Source organism: Manis javanica, chromosome 1 (assembly GCF_040802235.1).
Source record: "Manis javanica isolate MJ-LG chromosome 1, MJ_LKY, whole genome shotgun sequence".
In the NCBI taxonomy this organism is placed as follows: Eukaryota; Metazoa; Chordata; class Mammalia; order Pholidota; family Manidae; genus Manis; species Manis javanica.
In genome coordinates this window covers 121,479,429-121,497,193 of record NC_133156.1, presented here as the reverse complement: position 1 = coordinate 121,497,193, position 17,765 = coordinate 121,479,429, and the positions used below count along the sequence as shown (strand labels likewise).

Below are 17,765 nucleotides of genomic sequence, written 5' to 3'. Positions count from 1 at the left end.
CAGGAACTTCAGCAGTGCTGCTAGTGAACTCCTATTTTAATTACCAGAAACTCTTAAAAGCTATCATAGTTGAAAGTAGTAAAGAAGCTAATAAGCATAGTTTGTAAGTGTTAAAGTACCTAATATAGAGGTACTTGTATCATCTGTTCCCACTTCTGCTACAAGGAAATTCAAACAATAGCAGGCACCACCATAATAATTTCAGTCTACCTCTCTATGCCTGAGTTTTGCATACTAAGCCATTTTTTTTTGTAATGAACAAAGCCAAGAGAAATTAAACAAAAAAGAGGTTCAAGTAATATTAAAAAAAACAGGTGACCTAGTTTATAATCCTAGCTCTGTCAATGATTAGTTGTGTGACTGAAAATCTTACTGTATCAGTATTCTAACACTGTCTTATGTAAAAGGCTATATAGAGGAGAGAGATAACAGAGTGAAGGACACAAAAAGGCATTTCAGAATAGACAAAACACAAATGACCAATAAATAAACAAAAAGATACTCAACTAATGATAACAAAAATTTCCCTTATTCTGATTGGCAAAAATTAATGTTTCATAATACCAGTGTTAGTTGGGGAGGTGGGGTGTGTGTGGTACATTAATAGAAGCCTGCTAAGAGTCTAAAACTCTTAGAGGACAATATGAAAATACTAAGTATAATTTTAAATGCATATACACTATAACCCAACAATTAGAATTCTAAGTCTCTACACAAAAATATCGACGCATGTGCATAAGGAGGCCTGCAAAAGAACAGCATGATTTATGAGAGGGAAAATCTGAAATTAAGACAGGAAATTAAGTAAACCATGTACATCCCTTTCATGGACAACTGTGCACCAATTACAAAACATATATCCATCTACCAGATACCAACAAGAAAGGACTGAATACAGCTGAGTGAAAAGTCAGTTAGATAACAAAACATAACCAATGATCCAAAAATATATATATATACACAATAGTACATTACATGTTTATGTGTATATATATATATATATATATATACACACACATAAATATATATGTACAGATATATTTATAGATATATATCAATGTATGTGCCATACTCTAAAAGGCCATACTCAGAACTGATAATAGTTTTTACGTCTGAAGAGAGAATTGGGTTTTATATGCATGGTGTACTCATGGAGGAGAATGACTTTTACCTGTATATCTGGATACTTTCCATAAGAATATGTTAACATGCATATATAATTAGAAAGTAAAACAAAACCAAAATCTATCCCTGCTTCACTAAGAGGGAAGAGAAAAAGTTGTTTCTAAATGTGAAACTTACTTGGTATGCTACTTCATATAAGTAGCCATCCTTTCCAGCCAAGAAAATTCTGCCATTATCAGTAGAAGTTATTGTTAAAAGGTAAGTATTATCAGTGGGAAGAGAATATAAAGGATCTGGAAGTAACTGCATTCCACCACACATACTGTCATTAAGAACTCCAGAACCTATTTTTTTTTAAAAGAAATAATACAGGAATCAGCTTTTTTTTAAGTTTAAAACAATCACTGCATTATCTTTACAATTGGTGTTTTATTGAAACTCAAAAGCTTCAATGACGTACATTTTTAAATCAGTATAAAGCATTGACACAATTTTACAATTCAAGTTAAACAGAATGTGCAGTATGCACACATAAAATATACAACATATGTTAACTATTATATAACATATAATATTTATAACACCAAACTAAAAACTAATCCAAGTTACAAAATTTTGAAAAAGACCCTAAGAATATGGTAACAATATCCATTAATAATTCAACATCATTTCACCCAAAATAGACTGCCAAAATGCAAAGGAAACCATTGAATGTGCTAATAATAAACTGAGAGTTTTTTACTTTAAGGGTAAGAATAATGTATTTCAATGTTCCATATGTTAAAATCACTATTCAAAGAATTAGAAACAGAAATTGAAGGCATTATTGAAAAACTCACTAGTGTCAATTATTTCTCTTCTGCTACCCTCCCTTTATACTGTGCACTTAAGAAGTACACATTAATATGGCAAACATATCCAAAGTACTTTTTTATGGTGCTAACTTGGTAGACACTATATAAGGAAATAGTATTTTCCTATCAGCAAATAGCCTAGAAAGTTAACTTAGTACAGTAAGATTAGTTTTTAAATATTAAATTGGCCAACATATTTTTACTTTAAAAAATACAACATGTGGTTGCTATACCTGTTTGCAAATTAGCATAGCTGAGTCCAAGGATGACTATGTCCACAGGGGTTGCCAAAACCAGAAGGTGTCGTATATGAGGTTGAAAAACGCCTAAGATAAAGTAAACATAGTTTAGGGACTACTTCCCCCCAAAAATCCACTATTAAGCATTAATAGAATATGCTTTAACCATAAAATGATTGAGTCATTAAATGGTATATAGGAAGTCTGAAGCCAACTTAATTTTGTTGTTAAAATATTATTACCTATGATCAAATTAAATAAGTAAATAGTAGTAGACAAGTACCACCTTAGGAAACAATTTAGTATTTAATGCCATTTAAAATTGATATTACATTAAAAATAGTTCAGGTTTATTAAACTATAAAGACTACTATCTGCTTACTTATGTTCATAGCAGCATTCACAATACCGCAATGGTGGAAGCAATTCAAGTACCCCAAAACAGATGAATGAATTTCTAAAAATGTAGTATGGAATATATTATGGAATATTATTCAATCTTAAAGAAGGCAATTCTGGCACATACTACAAACAGGGATGAACTTTGAGGACATTACACTAAGTGAAATCAGCCAATCACAAAAAGACAAATACTATATATAATTCAACTTTTATCAGCTACCTGGAGCAGTCAAATTCACAGAAACCGAAGTGACTTTATATAACAAATTTCCCAAATGATTTTATGTGTCCAAACCAGATAATTTACAGTTTCATAGGGGACATTAACAAATACAAAAATTTGTTAATTCATGCTATGGTATTATTTAACTTTAAAGTATGACATGAGATGCTATGTATAATTATTGTCATAATATTATGATGACCAAAAATAGTATCTCACTGATAGGAAAGGAGATATATCTTATGATTCTGGATATCTCCTATAATATCTATCTATCTATCTATCTATCTATCTATCTATCTATCTATCTATCTATATATATATATAGATATATATATACATACATTTGGCCTACTTAAATGTGTTAAATGTCATAAGAAATACAACAAAGCTTATGCCATCATTTGGTTTTACTTTCACTGATCAACATCAAGGGACACAAATCCAGTTTTGTTTATAAGGTTCAAGTCAGTAAAATGGAAGGCACAGACCTTCTACATTACTGACGTCAAAATACATCTGTATTTCATAAGCTGACTTAAAAAGTTTGCTTTACGAAAACTTACTTTTTCTTAATAAAAGCTGTATCTCAAAGTATTTAGTCATAATGACCAAATCAAAGAAGTCATTTTGATTACAGAAACTTCAGTGAAGTTGAAATTTTATAGATGGTAGGGCAGTTTATGGCTTGGAGTAAAGGAAGATATTCAGGCAGTGCTTTGTCAAATGATGTCACTTTCTCAAAAATCTTTGAAAATTTATTCAAATATTCTGCAACTGGAGATGGTAGAAATGGAAGCCATTTCCCTTCAGTTTGCAATAGGGCCCATGTTAGTCAATTCTCACTTCTTATCTATGAAATACACACCTTATTGGTGCTTTTTAGAAACTGCTATACTTGTTTAGGTCTTTGGAATGATTCAGTTTCACTGCCCAATAAAATTTTGAAGAAAACATTCAATACTTTTGTACAAATATGAGTATGTATGATCTTTTGTCAACATTTCTGTTTTTGCTGCTTTGGTGAAAAAAACTGAACAGAACCTTACTCACATTTTACAAAGGCATATGCTTTGGCACCAAAAACTTGACTAAGGGTAGCTTCTACTTCCGAAGCAACTTCAATGACGGTATGAATTGGTGCCTTCTCAAGAGATTTTGGTTCAAAAATAGGAAAATATAGTTTTTCTCTTCTTCTGAGAGGTTCACTGACTTTCTAAGAGTAGCTGAGTAAACTTGAGGCAGGTTTACTTTTTAGAGGGACAAGGAAAGACCATTCAAAGAATAGTTCACAGGAAACAGTTCACACATAATTTGACTCTAGTGGCAGCTCTACTGGGACATACAGATGAGGGTAAATTGTTTGACTCATAATCATATAATCACTATAATGAATACTGCCCCAAAGCAACAAGCTCTTGCAGCTAAGTTATCTCCTCAGAAGGTGAGACTGAAGCTAGACAACTACGTGAATCTTTCAATACATGGTAAATGCTTTGTTGAACTTGAAACATATGATCAAGCCTCATAAACTTCTCTGGAGGCAAAAACTTGTAAATTCTAGAAAATACCTCAGAATTCTTACATTTATTCAATTCATAAAATTGAAACATGAATTCATAATCTTGCTTACCAAGAAAGCATCAATAACACAGACTCTTGCCAAAAAGCTTAAATGACTTTGAAAAAAAATGGCTTTAATTTGAAGAATGTTTCCTTGCAAAATGCAAAGTAAGATGTGGACTTTGTTAGCTATAACACAATGGTCAAGAGACAGAATTTTCAGTACTTGATAACCAAGTCAGAGTTGTTTAATTATAAAAGATAACATCTTTGAGGCCATACCATTATTTTAATTTTGTGCTTAAATTTACATTTGGGTATAACAAAATTTTTCTATTTATTTTAGACATAAATCTGTATTTATTATTATAGGAAACAGGAACACCAGTTGACTTTTATGTGAACAAATCTTTAAATGAAGAAATAGGACAGTGGTACATATATCAGGGCAAAGAATGCTTTGAGATTCCATGTTCAGGAAATACATTTCAAATGTAATCACACGAACCATGTACAAAATTACATGTTTGTACTTATGTGAATTAAAATATCAAAATGGCTATGACCTTAAAATTTTTATTTTCATACAAGTGAATTTTGTGTATTATTTTCCCATTGTAGGAAGGCCCCTCATACATTCAAGATATTTAATCAATTCTGCTTGTCAGCAGTTCTGAAAAAGACCTGGCATAATAAAGTTTTTCTCTTTATTTTGTGATTTCTTGTGAAATTTATTTGTGATTTCTCTAAGATTTATTGTGAACTCTGTTTTCACTTCCCCAGATTATTAAGACTAAAGAATGCAGGGGCAAAAATGGTTTTTACATTATATTCAATAACTGATGAAAAATGTATAATGCAAAAACAGGTAAATGAGGAAAGTGTAACAAAAAATAAAATTAAAAAATTAGTCAAACAATTTTAAAGGCAGACTCACTTATTCCATAAAGTGAGTTAACTTGTTAAATATTTCTAACTACTTTATAAATTTCTAATTAGAAGTAATTGATAACAAAACTTGAATAGGAAATTCAACTACTTAAAATGTATTATCATTCAGTCCTAAACCATTTGAAGTATGTGTGTACATATATATATATACACACACAAATATATATACAAATGTAATTTAATCATTTTATTTTTACTTCTTACCAGCTTTTGGTTTCACAAGCCCAACAGCAAGAATAGTTTCACTAAGTCCATCAAAATAGGCAAGGTCTCCTCTGTCAATAGTTGAAGAAACATGTTATATACACAAAGAAAACAAAGTTTTAACTTATAACACTTCTTAAGAATAAAACAATATAATCTAAAATAACCAGCAAATAAAACTATTTCAGCTCCAAGACAAAGGCACACAAGCCTGTGTAAGGGTAAGCATAAACTAGGAAGACAGGGAATGCTGCTCCCTATTCCAAACACCCTCCCCACCAACAAGGTTGCAATAGCCTTCTACTGCTGGAATGTGGACAGAGTGTAGGGAGGACCTTCTCAGAAGAGGTTCACAGGAAAAGCCTATGACTAAGGGTAGAACAGGAACATCTAGAAAAAAATCTCCAGCTACCAAATCTGTACTATAAATGCAAAACAGTTCTAAAGGAATTTGGTCCACTGAGGGTAACCTCAGCAAGAACAAAACCAACTTCACCTCAATTTCTGACTTGAAAAATGTGAACTGCCCTGCAATAATAAAGGCCTACCTGCCAGGTCCTAGCAAAATAAGGGACATGCCCATTTCAAAGGATAAATGCTATTTACTGTGGTACCTGCCATTGTACAAATGATGCCCAGTTTTCAATAAAAAAAACCTGATACAAAAAAGCAAGCAATAACAAAAAAAAGCCCCACTGTCAGGAAACAAAGCAATGAACAGAGCCAGACTCAGCCATGAGCCAGATGTCCAAACTGCTAGACAGGAAACTGAAAACAAATATAATCAATATAGTTTGGAATATTCACCTAATGGAAAAGGTGAACAATATGTGTCAACAGGCTAAGGAACTTCAGCAGAGATGAAAATTATTAGTACGTGATAATTACATGAGTGCCTATACATGTCAAAATCCATTAAGTTGTACACTAAGACTTGGGAATTTTATGTACCTCAAGTAAAAAGGATACTGTGGTGGAGGTGCTAAAAATGGGTACTCTCATATATTGCTGGTGGGAGTATAAATTGGTGTAACCAAATTTACAGATTAATTTGTAAATCTCTAAGTCAAAAAGTAATGAAATTGTATTTACCAACTCATCCTTTTCAGATATTAAAAAGACTAATAACAAATTTACATATATAAAGAAGTAGCAGGTGAAAATGTTAGAAATACAAAGCATAGTAAAGAGGATTGAAGATGGCGGTGTGAGAGGTGAGGCAGAGGCTCCCTCCTAAAACTGAATGAATATGAAAATGTAATTAATACAACTAATTCTGAAAGAGCAACAGAGAGAGGACTGCACCAAACTGCATACACTTGGAGAAAAGAGTAAACCTCATGGAATAGGGTAACGTACCAAAGCTCTGGCTTGGCAGAACCCAAGCCTTTATCCCACCCCGAATCACAGGCAGGAGGAAGACAAATGGAGCAGGTAGGGAGTGGAGGCCTGGGACTGCTGAATACCTAACTCCGGAGATCTGCTCTGGGAGTACAAACCTACATTACACAGTGCTTACATGGATGGTAGTCTCGTGATTAGGGGGTTGGAAAGCTAAGACAGGCAGAATTCCTAGAGACTGAGATTTCAGCTGCTTGTGGAAAGCAGAGATTCATATCTGGTTGCTCTGGGACAAAAGAAAGGCAGGCAGTCTGAGAGACTTCCTAACAGCAAAAGGGCTGCTAAAGGGGAAAAGATTGCACAGAGTTTACTGCTCAGGAGAAAAGACAGATTGACAAAACTGTCTGGGTGAACTCTGCCCAGCAGGTTGGAAGCTTACAGGATCTTCAGGCACTCCAGCTCCCTGGCTGGCTACACAGCTCCAAGGAACCCCTTTGTGATATGCAGCCTAATGCACCCTTCCCCTGGCCAGCCCCACCTGGCTTTCAAAGCAGCAAACCCTACCTGGCATTAGCTCAGCCAGAGGGAAGACCTGTCTACAGCAACTACAAACACAAAGCATAGAGGCTTATACCTGTGTGCTCGGTCCACTGGTTCAGGCAGTGGAGACAGGCAGAGTGGCCGGGAAGCAGGGAACAGCTCTTTCCTCCCCTCAGGCACCAATACAACTCCCCTGTGACCCCCGACATTGCATCACCAGCTGAGAAGCTCCAGTGAGTAGACCTTCTGGGCACTAGAAGGTGCCATATACAAATATGAAATGCCAAAGGAACCTGGTTCAAAGTAAAATTATGAATACAACTCCTGAGAAAGATTCAAATCACATCGACCTCATGAATCTTCCTAAAAGGGAGTTCAAAATAAAAATCATTAACATGCTCATGGAGGTACAGAAAAATATTCAAGAACTCAGGAATGAAATCTGGTCGGAGATCCAATCATGGAAGAGCACAATGGAGGGTATTTAAAGCAGATTAGATACAGTGAAGGACATGATAAATGAAACAGAAACTAGAGAAGAGGAATACAAAGAAGTTGAGGCACAGAGAGAAAAAAGGATCTCTAAGAATGAAACTATATTGAGAGAACTGTGTGACCAATCCAAATGGAACAATATTCACCTTATAGGGGTAAGAGAAGGAAAGAGAGAAAAAGGAAGTGTCTTTGAGGAGGTAATTGCTGAAAACTTCCCCTATCTGAGAAAGGAGATAGTCTCTTAGGCCATGGAGATGCACAGATCTCCCAACACAAGGGACCAAAGGAAGACACCACCAAGACATATAGTAATTAAAATGACAAAGATCAAGGATAAGGACAAACTCTTAAAAGCAGCCAGAGAAAGAAATAAGATCACATACAAAGGAAAGCCCATCAGGCTATCATCAGACTTCTCAGCAGAAACCTTACAGGTCAGTAAGGGAGTGGCACAAAGTATTTAATGCAATGAAGCAGAAGGGCCTCGAACCAAGAATACTTTATCTGGCAAGACTATCATTTAAATTTGAATGAGGGATTAAACAATTTCCAGATAAGCAAAAGTTGAGAGAATTTACTTCCCACAAACCATCTCTACAGCGTATTTTGGAGGGACTGCTATAGATGGAAGGGAACATAGAATCACTAAATAGATTAAAAAACTAGACCCATCTACATGCTTCCTACAAGAGATTTACTTTAAACCCAAAGGCATACAAAGAAAAGATGGAAGAAGATATTTCATACAACTAATAGGGAGAAAAAAGCAGGACTTGCAGTACTAGTATCAGAAAAAATAGACTTCAAAACAAATAAAGTCACAAGAGACAAAGAAGGACATTACATAATTATAAAGGAGTCAATCCAACAAGAAGATAGAACCATTATAAATACCTATGCACCAACACAGGAGTACCTACATATGTGAAACAAATACTAATAGAATTAAAAGGGGAAATAGAACGCAATGCATTCATTCTAGGAGACTTCAACACACCAATCACTCCAACGGACACATCAACCAGACATAAAATAAGTAAGGAGACAGAGGCACTGAACAACATATTAGAACAGATGGAGTTAACAGATATCTACAGAACTCTACACCCAAAAGCAGCAGAATACACATCCTTCTCAAGGGCACATGGAAATTTTCAAAAATAGATAATATACTAGGCCACAAAAAGAGCCTAGGTAAATTCAAAAAGATTGATATTGTACCAACCAGTTTCTCAGACCACAAAGGTAAGAAACTAGAAATAAATTACACAAAGAAAATGAAAAATCCCACGAACACATGGAGGCTTCACAACATGTATCTAAATGACCAAAGGATCAATGACCAACTAAAAACAGAGATCAAGCAATATATGGAGACAAACGACAACAATAATTCAACACTACAAAATCTGTGGGACACACTGAAGGCCTTGTGCTAAGAGGAAAGTATATTGCAATACAGGCCTACCTCAGGAAAGAACAACAATCCCATGAGCAGTCTAAACTCACAATTAATGAAACTAGAAAAAGAAGAACAAAAGAGGCCGCAAGTCAGCAAAAGGAGGGACATAATAAAGATTAGAACAGAAATAAAATCGAAAGAATAAAACAATAGAAAGGATCAATGAAAACAAGAGCTGGTTCTTTGAGAAAATAAACAAAATAGATAAACCCCTAGCCAGACTTATCAAGAAAAAAAGAGTCTACACACATAAACAGAATCAGAAATCAGAAAGGAAAAAACACTATGAACCTCACAAAAAAACAAAGAATTATAAGAGAATACTATGAAAAATTATATGCTAACAAACTGCATAACCTAGAAGAAATGGATAACTTTCTAGAAAAATACAACATTCCAAGGCTGATCCAGAAAGAAACAGTAAATCTGAACAGACCAATTACCAGCAAGGAAATTGAACTGGTAATCAAAAAACTACCTAACAACAAAACTTCCATACCAGATGGCTTCACCACAGAATTTTTTCAAACATTTAGTGAAGACCTAATACCCATCCTCCTTAAAGTTTTCCAAAGAGTAGAAGAGGGAATACTTCCAAACTCATTCTATGAGGCCAGCATCACTCTAATACCAAAACCAGGCAGGCACCACAATAAAAGAAAATTACAGACCAATATTCCTGATGAACATAGATGCAAAAATACTCAACAAAATACAACCAAACCTAATTCAACAATACATCAAATAGATCATTTATCATGACCAAGTAGGATTCATTCTAGGGATGCAAGGATAGTAAAACATTCAAAAATCCATCAACGTCATCCACCACATCAACAGAAAGGACAAAAACCACATGATCATTTCCACAGATGCTGAAAAAGCATTTGACAAAATTCAACATCCATTCATGATAAAAACTATCAACAAAATGGGTATAGAGGGCAACTACCTCAACATAATAAAGGCCATATATGACACACCCACAGCCAACCATTATATTTAACAGTGAGAAGCTGAAAGCTTTTCCTTTAAGATGGGGAAAAAGGCAAGGATCCCACTCTCCTGATATTGTACATTAAAAAACCCTGAAGAATCCACTCCAAAACTACTAGATCTAATATCTGAATTCAGCAAAGTTGCAGGATACATAATTAATACACAGAAATCTGTTGTATTCCTATACACTAACAATGAACTAACAGAAAGGGAAATTAGGAAAACAATTCCATTCACAGTTGCATCAAAAAGAATAAAATACCTAGAAATAAACCTAACCAAGGAAGTGAAAGACCTATACTCTGAAAACTACAAGACACTCATGAGAGAAATTAAAGAAGACCCAAATAAATGGAAATTATATCCCATGTTCATGGATAGGAAGAATTAATATTGTCAAAATGGTCATCCTGCCTAAAGCAATCTACGGATTCAATGCAATTATTATCAAAATACCAACAGCATTCTTCAACAAACTAGAGAAAATCATTCTAAAATTCATATGGAACCACAAAAGACCCTAAATAGCCAAAGCAATCCTGAGAAGGAAGAATAAAGCAGCAGGGATGATGCTCCCCAACTTCAAACTCTACTACAAATCCACAGTAATCACGACAATTTGGTACAGGCACAAGAACAGAACCATAGACCAACGGAACAGACTAGAAAGCCCTGATATAAACCCAACCATACATGGTCAATTAATGTATGATAAAGGAGCAATGGACATACAATGGGGAAATGACAGCCTCTTCAACAGCTGGTGTTGGCAAAACTGGAGAGCTACATGCAAGAGAATGAAACTGGATTATTCTTTAACCCATACACAAAAGTAAACTCGAAATGGATCAAAGACCTGAATGTAAATCATGAAACCATAAAGCTCTTAGAAGACAACATAGGCAAACATTTCCTGAATATAGGCATGAGCAACTTCTTCCTGAACACATCTCCTTGAGCAAGGGAAACAAAAGCAAAAATGTACAAATGGGACTACATCAAACTGAAAAGTTTCTGTACCACAAAGGACACCATCAACAGAACAAAAAGGCATCCTACACTATGGGAGAATATATTTGTAAATGACATATCCGACAAGGGTTAACATCCAAAATATATAAAGAACTCAAACGTCTCAACACCCAAAAAGCAAATAACCTGATCAAAAAATGGGCAGAGGATATGAAGAGAAAGTTGTCCAAAGAAGAAATTCAGATGGTGAACAGACACATGAAAAGATGCTCCACATCACTAACCATCAGGGAAATGCAAATTAAAATCACAATGAGATATCACCTCACACCAGTAAGGATGGCCAGCATCGAAAAGACTAAGAACAAATGCTGCCGAGGATGCGGAGAAAGGGGAACCCCCTTCCACTGCTGGTGGGAATGTAAGTTAGTTCAACCATTGTTGAAAGGAATATGGAGGTTCCTCAAAAAACTAACAGAAATACCATTTAACCTGGGAATCCCATTCCTTGTAATTTACCCAAAGAATACAACTTCTCAGACTCAAAGAGACATATGCACCCCTATGTTTATTGCAGCAGTATTTACAGTAGTCAAGATATGGAAGGAACCTAAGTGTCTATCAGTAGATGAATGGATAAAGAAGATGTGGTACATATACAGAATGGAATACTGGTCAGCCATAAGAAAGAAACAAATCCTACCATTTGCAACAACGATGGAGCTGGAGGACATTATGCTCAGTGAAATAAGCCAGGCATAGAAAGACAAGTGCCAAATGATCTCCCTCATTTGTGGAGTATAACAATGAAGCAAAATCGAAGGAACAAAATAGCACCAGACTCAGAGACTCCAAGAAGGAACTAGTGGTTACCAAAGGGTAGGGGTGTTGGAGGGCGGCTGTGAAGGGAGTGAGAAGGGGATGGAGTGGTATTATATTTAGTATACATCGTGTGGGCGATTGTGGGGAAAACAGTGTTGCACAGAGAAAGCAAATAGTGAATCTGTGGTGTCTTGCTGCACTGATGGACAGTGACTGCAATGGGGTATGGGTGGGGACTTGATAATATGGGTAAATGTAGTAAGCACATCGTTTTTTCATGTGAAACCTTCATAAGAGTGTATATAAATAATACCCTAATTAAAAATTTAAAAAAGAAAGCATAGTACAGAGAAAGAATGTCGTGCAAGAACTCCTCAGTAGACCTGACATAGCTACCAAAATAAATCAGAGAACCTGAATTTAGGTCAACAGAAACTGTCCAAATTGAAAAGAGGAAGGACTGGATAAACAAAAACAGAAGAGGGCATCCAAAATCTGCTGCTTAAAATCAAACAGTCTAATAACAGTGTAACTGAAATCTCAGGAGAAGAGGCAGAGAACAGGACAGAAGAAATATTTGAAAATAACGGCTAAATAAAATTTCTGAAAATAGTGAAACAAAGCAAACATCCAAGAAGCTCAGAGAACACCAGTTAGGATTAATACTAAGAAAAAAAAAAAATCATCCAGACTTTGAAGAAAACTCTGGTTGTTCTGAAAAGGGCCATGGAAACAGAAAGAAAACATCTAAATGGTAACTTATGCGGGCAGAGTTTCCCTCATTTTCCTAAGCTGTGGCATCATTAACACACGCTCCTTTGATAACTAGCAGAAACATTAGTTTCTACCCACCAGAAACTAAGACCAATACTGGGAAAGGTGAGGGTTAAAGAATCGTGAATTGAACAAGATTATGTTTCTATTATCCAGATGAAATTAGGATTTATAACAGAAAGCTAATGGAATAACTGAAAATAAGCCTAAAGGTTTTACAGAATTGAATTTGTGAACTAAAGATTTATACTAAGTACTTATGCCTTTATTTTTTTCAATAAGCATATTGTTCAAACAATTTCTTTAAATGAGCTCCAATTTGAACATACAGAAAGGTTGGATTCATATGTTCCATGTGGACAGGAACTATACTTATCTCATTTAATACTGTTCCTAGTAAAAAACAGTGTCTGTTACATGAAATGTTTAATATATTTGTTAAATGAATGAGTATGCTATATGTTTTTGGAAATGTAAAATTTTTCATTAAACTGAAAGCCCCTTTTAAGGAAATTATTCTTACATTTATATATTGTGTATTATTTTTGTATTTGGCTTTCTTGAAGGATCCATGCCTAAATCAAGACCTTTTATTCTTTAGTATCAAAATGAATACATTATAGTAATATGACAAACTGGGAAAAAGTTCAGGGCATAGGAGAATCACAACCATACATCACCATTATGATTATATAACATTTCAACAAAAATAGATATGGCAAGTTCTAAAAAAAACCCAGCAAACAAAAATGGTTTCATTTACATTTAGAAAAATGGTTTGATTACATTACATTTCATTTACAAGTTCTCATTCAGTGTCAATTTTGATTCGGTGAGACTCTTTTTGTATGTATGTGTGTTTATAGCAAGTGCGTTAATTACTCAGAGCCAGGAATAACATCTTAACTATATGGATCCTCCTCTGTTTATTCCACACTTTAACTAAAGACAAGATAATGGAGAACTGGAAGTGAGACAAAATCTATGTCCAAAAAGCCAAGAGCAGTATCACCAGATCAATGAACTTCATTTAAGCAAGAATGCCTTGGGCTTTCACTCAAGACTCTATTATTTCATTTAATTTACATACAGGCAAAGCCCACAGAGTAACAACTGTTAAGTCATTTAAATAAATTAACAGCCTCCCCACTCCATAGGAACACAAGGAAAACACAGGTCTTTAAAAATGTCTAAACATTTCTCAAAAGTATTACTGATAGACTGTCTTTACTGCAGGATAAGAGTTTGGAAACTAGACCCCTGCTACTCAAGAGTGGTATCTAGAATGATAGCATCATCTGGGAGCTTGTTACAAATGCAAACTCTTGAGGTGCACTTGGAACTGCTTTATTTTAATCCCATCCCCAGTTGACTGGTATGAATAATGAGAAGCACTGACCCAGATATAAGAATGAAAGATAAACCAGCCAACTTCTAATGAGTAGAACATATTTGCAATAAAGGTAATCTAAATTATAATCATGCTAAAGCAAACCAGCCTTAAATACATACCCATCTTCATAGTTCCACATGAATATGTCACTGTCAATTGTGAGCCAAGCTCTGCTGATAGGAGGGAACACACCCATCATGCAGTTACACTGCATATCTGAGGTAGAATGGATGTAAGGGAGAAAGATTTCAATCTCATCTTGTTTCAAAAGATCGTGATTTAAAATTTATGATTAAAAAATTATCATCTGTCCACTCTTTAATAGAAAGAGCAAATCAAATGTATTTATTTTCAATAGATTTCATTAAAGTCATATTGTATGACTGTCTTGCCTGAGGGTTTCAGCCCCCGGGCAAGTTCACTATGGATTCAGTGAGACTGAGAAAAGACAATGCAACGTTCTTGGGGTAAAAGGGTTTATACCCTGTTTTATTCTTCCGACTATAGGTTGAGCACTAGAATAACACTGGCATCCAACAGTCTGCAGGTCTGTAATAATCCTCCTCGGTTTCTGCCTCTACCCAGAGTACTGGGCAGAGCTCTTTATATAGTGATTCAGTGCCTACGGGTGTGGAAGCAGGAGCCTAGTATTAAGCCAATTACATTATCAAGTAGTTTAGGGTCAGGTGATGATCCTAGCCACAAGAACTTCCAGTTTCCCCACAATGACAGATATTTAAAATCTGTAATCTAAATAATGCTATCTGACTTGAAATGTATTCTGAAGGAGAAATGGTAATGTTCTTACCATTACTAACTTTATAAAGAATAACTTGATTATGAAAAATACCATTGAACTTTGACATTAAAAAACTTTTACTGAACCAATTTTTCCAATTATATAAAAAGCAGAACAGCGATAAAAAAGCACACAGTACTCTAAAGTCATAGTTAAGTGACAATTTGCAAGGCTTTTATCAGTAGTACAATTGAAAAAACAAAGAATTATGTTATGAATTACAGTCTAAGATGATGAAACAATTGTGAAAAAATAAATATCCTAATTAAAGGAAATAGTTCTTGTAGACTATTACGAGGACTTAAGAAGAACATTAAGAAACTAAACAAGGATAGAGTATGAGATAAGGTGCATTATATATTTAATAACCCTATTTTACAAAGTCTCAGAGAAACACTGAAAATTTTAGGGAAAATATTGTTTAAATTTTACCTTTTCTATTTATTTTTATAAACATTTTCCACTTCTTAAGTTACACTATTGATATATGAAACCCTTTTACTCTAAATAGGTTAACATACTTACAGATGTTTCAGATTAAATTTTAATATAGCATCTTGATTTCTTTATTATGAGGGCTAAAGATACATTTCTCGGCAAGTAACTATAACTCTAGTGTTTTTATAGGGTATGCCACACCTTAAGAAAGTCAAATAAAGTACTTCTTTTTAGAAGGTAAGAAAACTCCTCTAGCTACTTAGTCTATGAAGATGCCATTAGTGTTTCAGTTTCTTATACCTTTAGATACAGATTCCAAAATGTTAACTGTGATCCTGAGAAATGCAATCACTTATAAACTTCAATTCTAAGACACTAGTATGTGTAAAACTAGTCCCAAAACCTTTTGGGGGCAAAAAAAACCCCTGTAAGTTCTTGTTTTTAAATATTTTTTTAGATCTCTATCACAGCTTTAAAATGCTAAAGTATGGGGAAAAATACAAATGAAAATCATAGGTCTTTAAGCTAAAAAAGTGCGGTTGAATAACTTCCTGTATAGCATTTAATTGTAAAGTAATACTTTGCAATATCATCAAAAATGCAGAGTTCCTGGTAAAAAAATTCTCTCTCCTCAATGTCCCAAAACAATTAAAATGTGACTCAATTTTCAAAATTCCAATTTCTATGATATTTTCTAGGCACATGGCAAACTACCTATGTAAATTTTAAATAATACCCATAATTGAACTTATATATAACACATTAATTAAAAATGTAATAAGAATATCATTAAAAAAATTTTTTAAGGAGTTAAATACAAATAGGATACGTCCAAACTGTTCAACAAGTTCAGGTGGGAGAGGAACTCTTCTGATGGAACTTATTTCTGGAAGGTTGGGTACTGACAGCAAACCAGGTCCTTGCAGAGGATAATCCATATCTGACATACCAGAAACAGTGGGATGGTCTACAAAAAATAAAATGAAGCATTTATTTAAAATAGTAAGGTATTGGACATCAACTGGGCATACAGAATCACTGGAAGTTATAAAAAAAATAGTGCATCTGGTAGTTATAAAGGTATTGAAAATAAAGTAGTTCTGCCCTAACATAAGGGAAGCCTAAGAAGTTCCAATGTTAATTGCAGGGGCAACTACTGATTTCAGCACTGAAAAAGTAATGTTTCACAAAGACTTAATAAGAGGAAATTTTTAGTTTAATGATTTAGTGTTTTTCTCCAATTTTCTAATCTGAAATGGGAAAATACTTATAAAACCACTTTGTGATTCTCAGATAAAACTGTTGTGGGCAAACAAAATATTGATTGGGGGAAAACTGCTATTTCCTTTCCCACAAACATATTAAAACAATCCATGCCTTTTTGTGTTAGATTCCACCTCCTTCCACGTGACCAATAAATACAAATACCACAGAAGCAATGTTTTATTGGGGAGAAAAAAGAGACTGCTCTATAAAGTGTCTCATTTGGCAACTTTTCTCTTGCTCTAACACCCACACATTAAGAGGAAGAGGGAGTGTTCTATTCAGCTTGTCCTTCCTGGTCTTGAACAAGGTGTTCAGATATGATGACCTGTTTAACCCAGGTACCTTTTCAGGCTCTCTAAAGAACAAAGATTTGGGGAAAACTGACATATAAAACAATTTTTAAATGTATTATAGAAATTAAAAATATATATACAATGAGAGAAAAATGCAATTAATCCCTGTGTACTGATAACGTTACTTCAACAAAGAACAATAACATGCCCAATCGTATTTCATCACTCTTTCCCTAATGGGATTTTTTTAAAGCACATTCCAGACATTGCATTTAATCTTAAAACATAATTGGTAATAGCACTTTGCATGTGTTAGATGACAGTGGGCACACAAAGGATGGAATTAATAACTCTGATGAGGATGTGAAAAAGGTTAAGTAAGACTTCGCAAAGAAAATCTTCACAAGAAAAGTGTTATTTAAGGGAGTATGGAAGAATCATTTGTCAGGCAAAGAAAGAACATTCCAAAAATGAAATCCTGGAGACGGGGCTTCTTATGGAAAACGTGTTATATTCAATGCGATTGAACAAGGGGACTGATGATGGGGTGGAAGAAGGGACAGAGATTAGGCTGAAAAGATTATGTGGTGGGAAGGTGAATAGGTAGGAC

At 34.5% G+C, this 17,765-nt stretch overlaps 1 protein-coding gene across 3 annotated transcripts in view; it reads right to left on the bottom strand.

Annotated features, from left to right (window-relative positions):
- Positions 1 to 17,765, bottom strand: part of NUP155 (nucleoporin 155) — a 65,680-nt gene that overhangs the window by 46,702 nt on the left and 1,213 nt on the right. For 2 of the 3 annotated variants that reach the window (XM_073236967.1, XM_073236974.1), the window contains exons 2-6: positions 16,426 to 16,563; positions 14,479 to 14,575; positions 5,562 to 5,632; positions 2,213 to 2,305; positions 1,303 to 1,469 (exon numbers count right to left, since the gene is read on the bottom strand). In XM_073236967.1, coding sequence (XP_073093068.1) covers positions 1,303 to 1,469; positions 2,213 to 2,305; positions 5,562 to 5,632; positions 14,479 to 14,575; positions 16,426 to 16,563 — 566 coding nt within the window. Of the gene's footprint in view, positions 1 to 1,302; positions 1,470 to 2,212; positions 2,306 to 5,561; positions 5,633 to 7,536; positions 7,721 to 14,478; positions 14,576 to 16,425; positions 16,564 to 17,765 lie in introns of those variants that run through there. The other variant, XM_073236969.1, reaches the window with a different exon arrangement.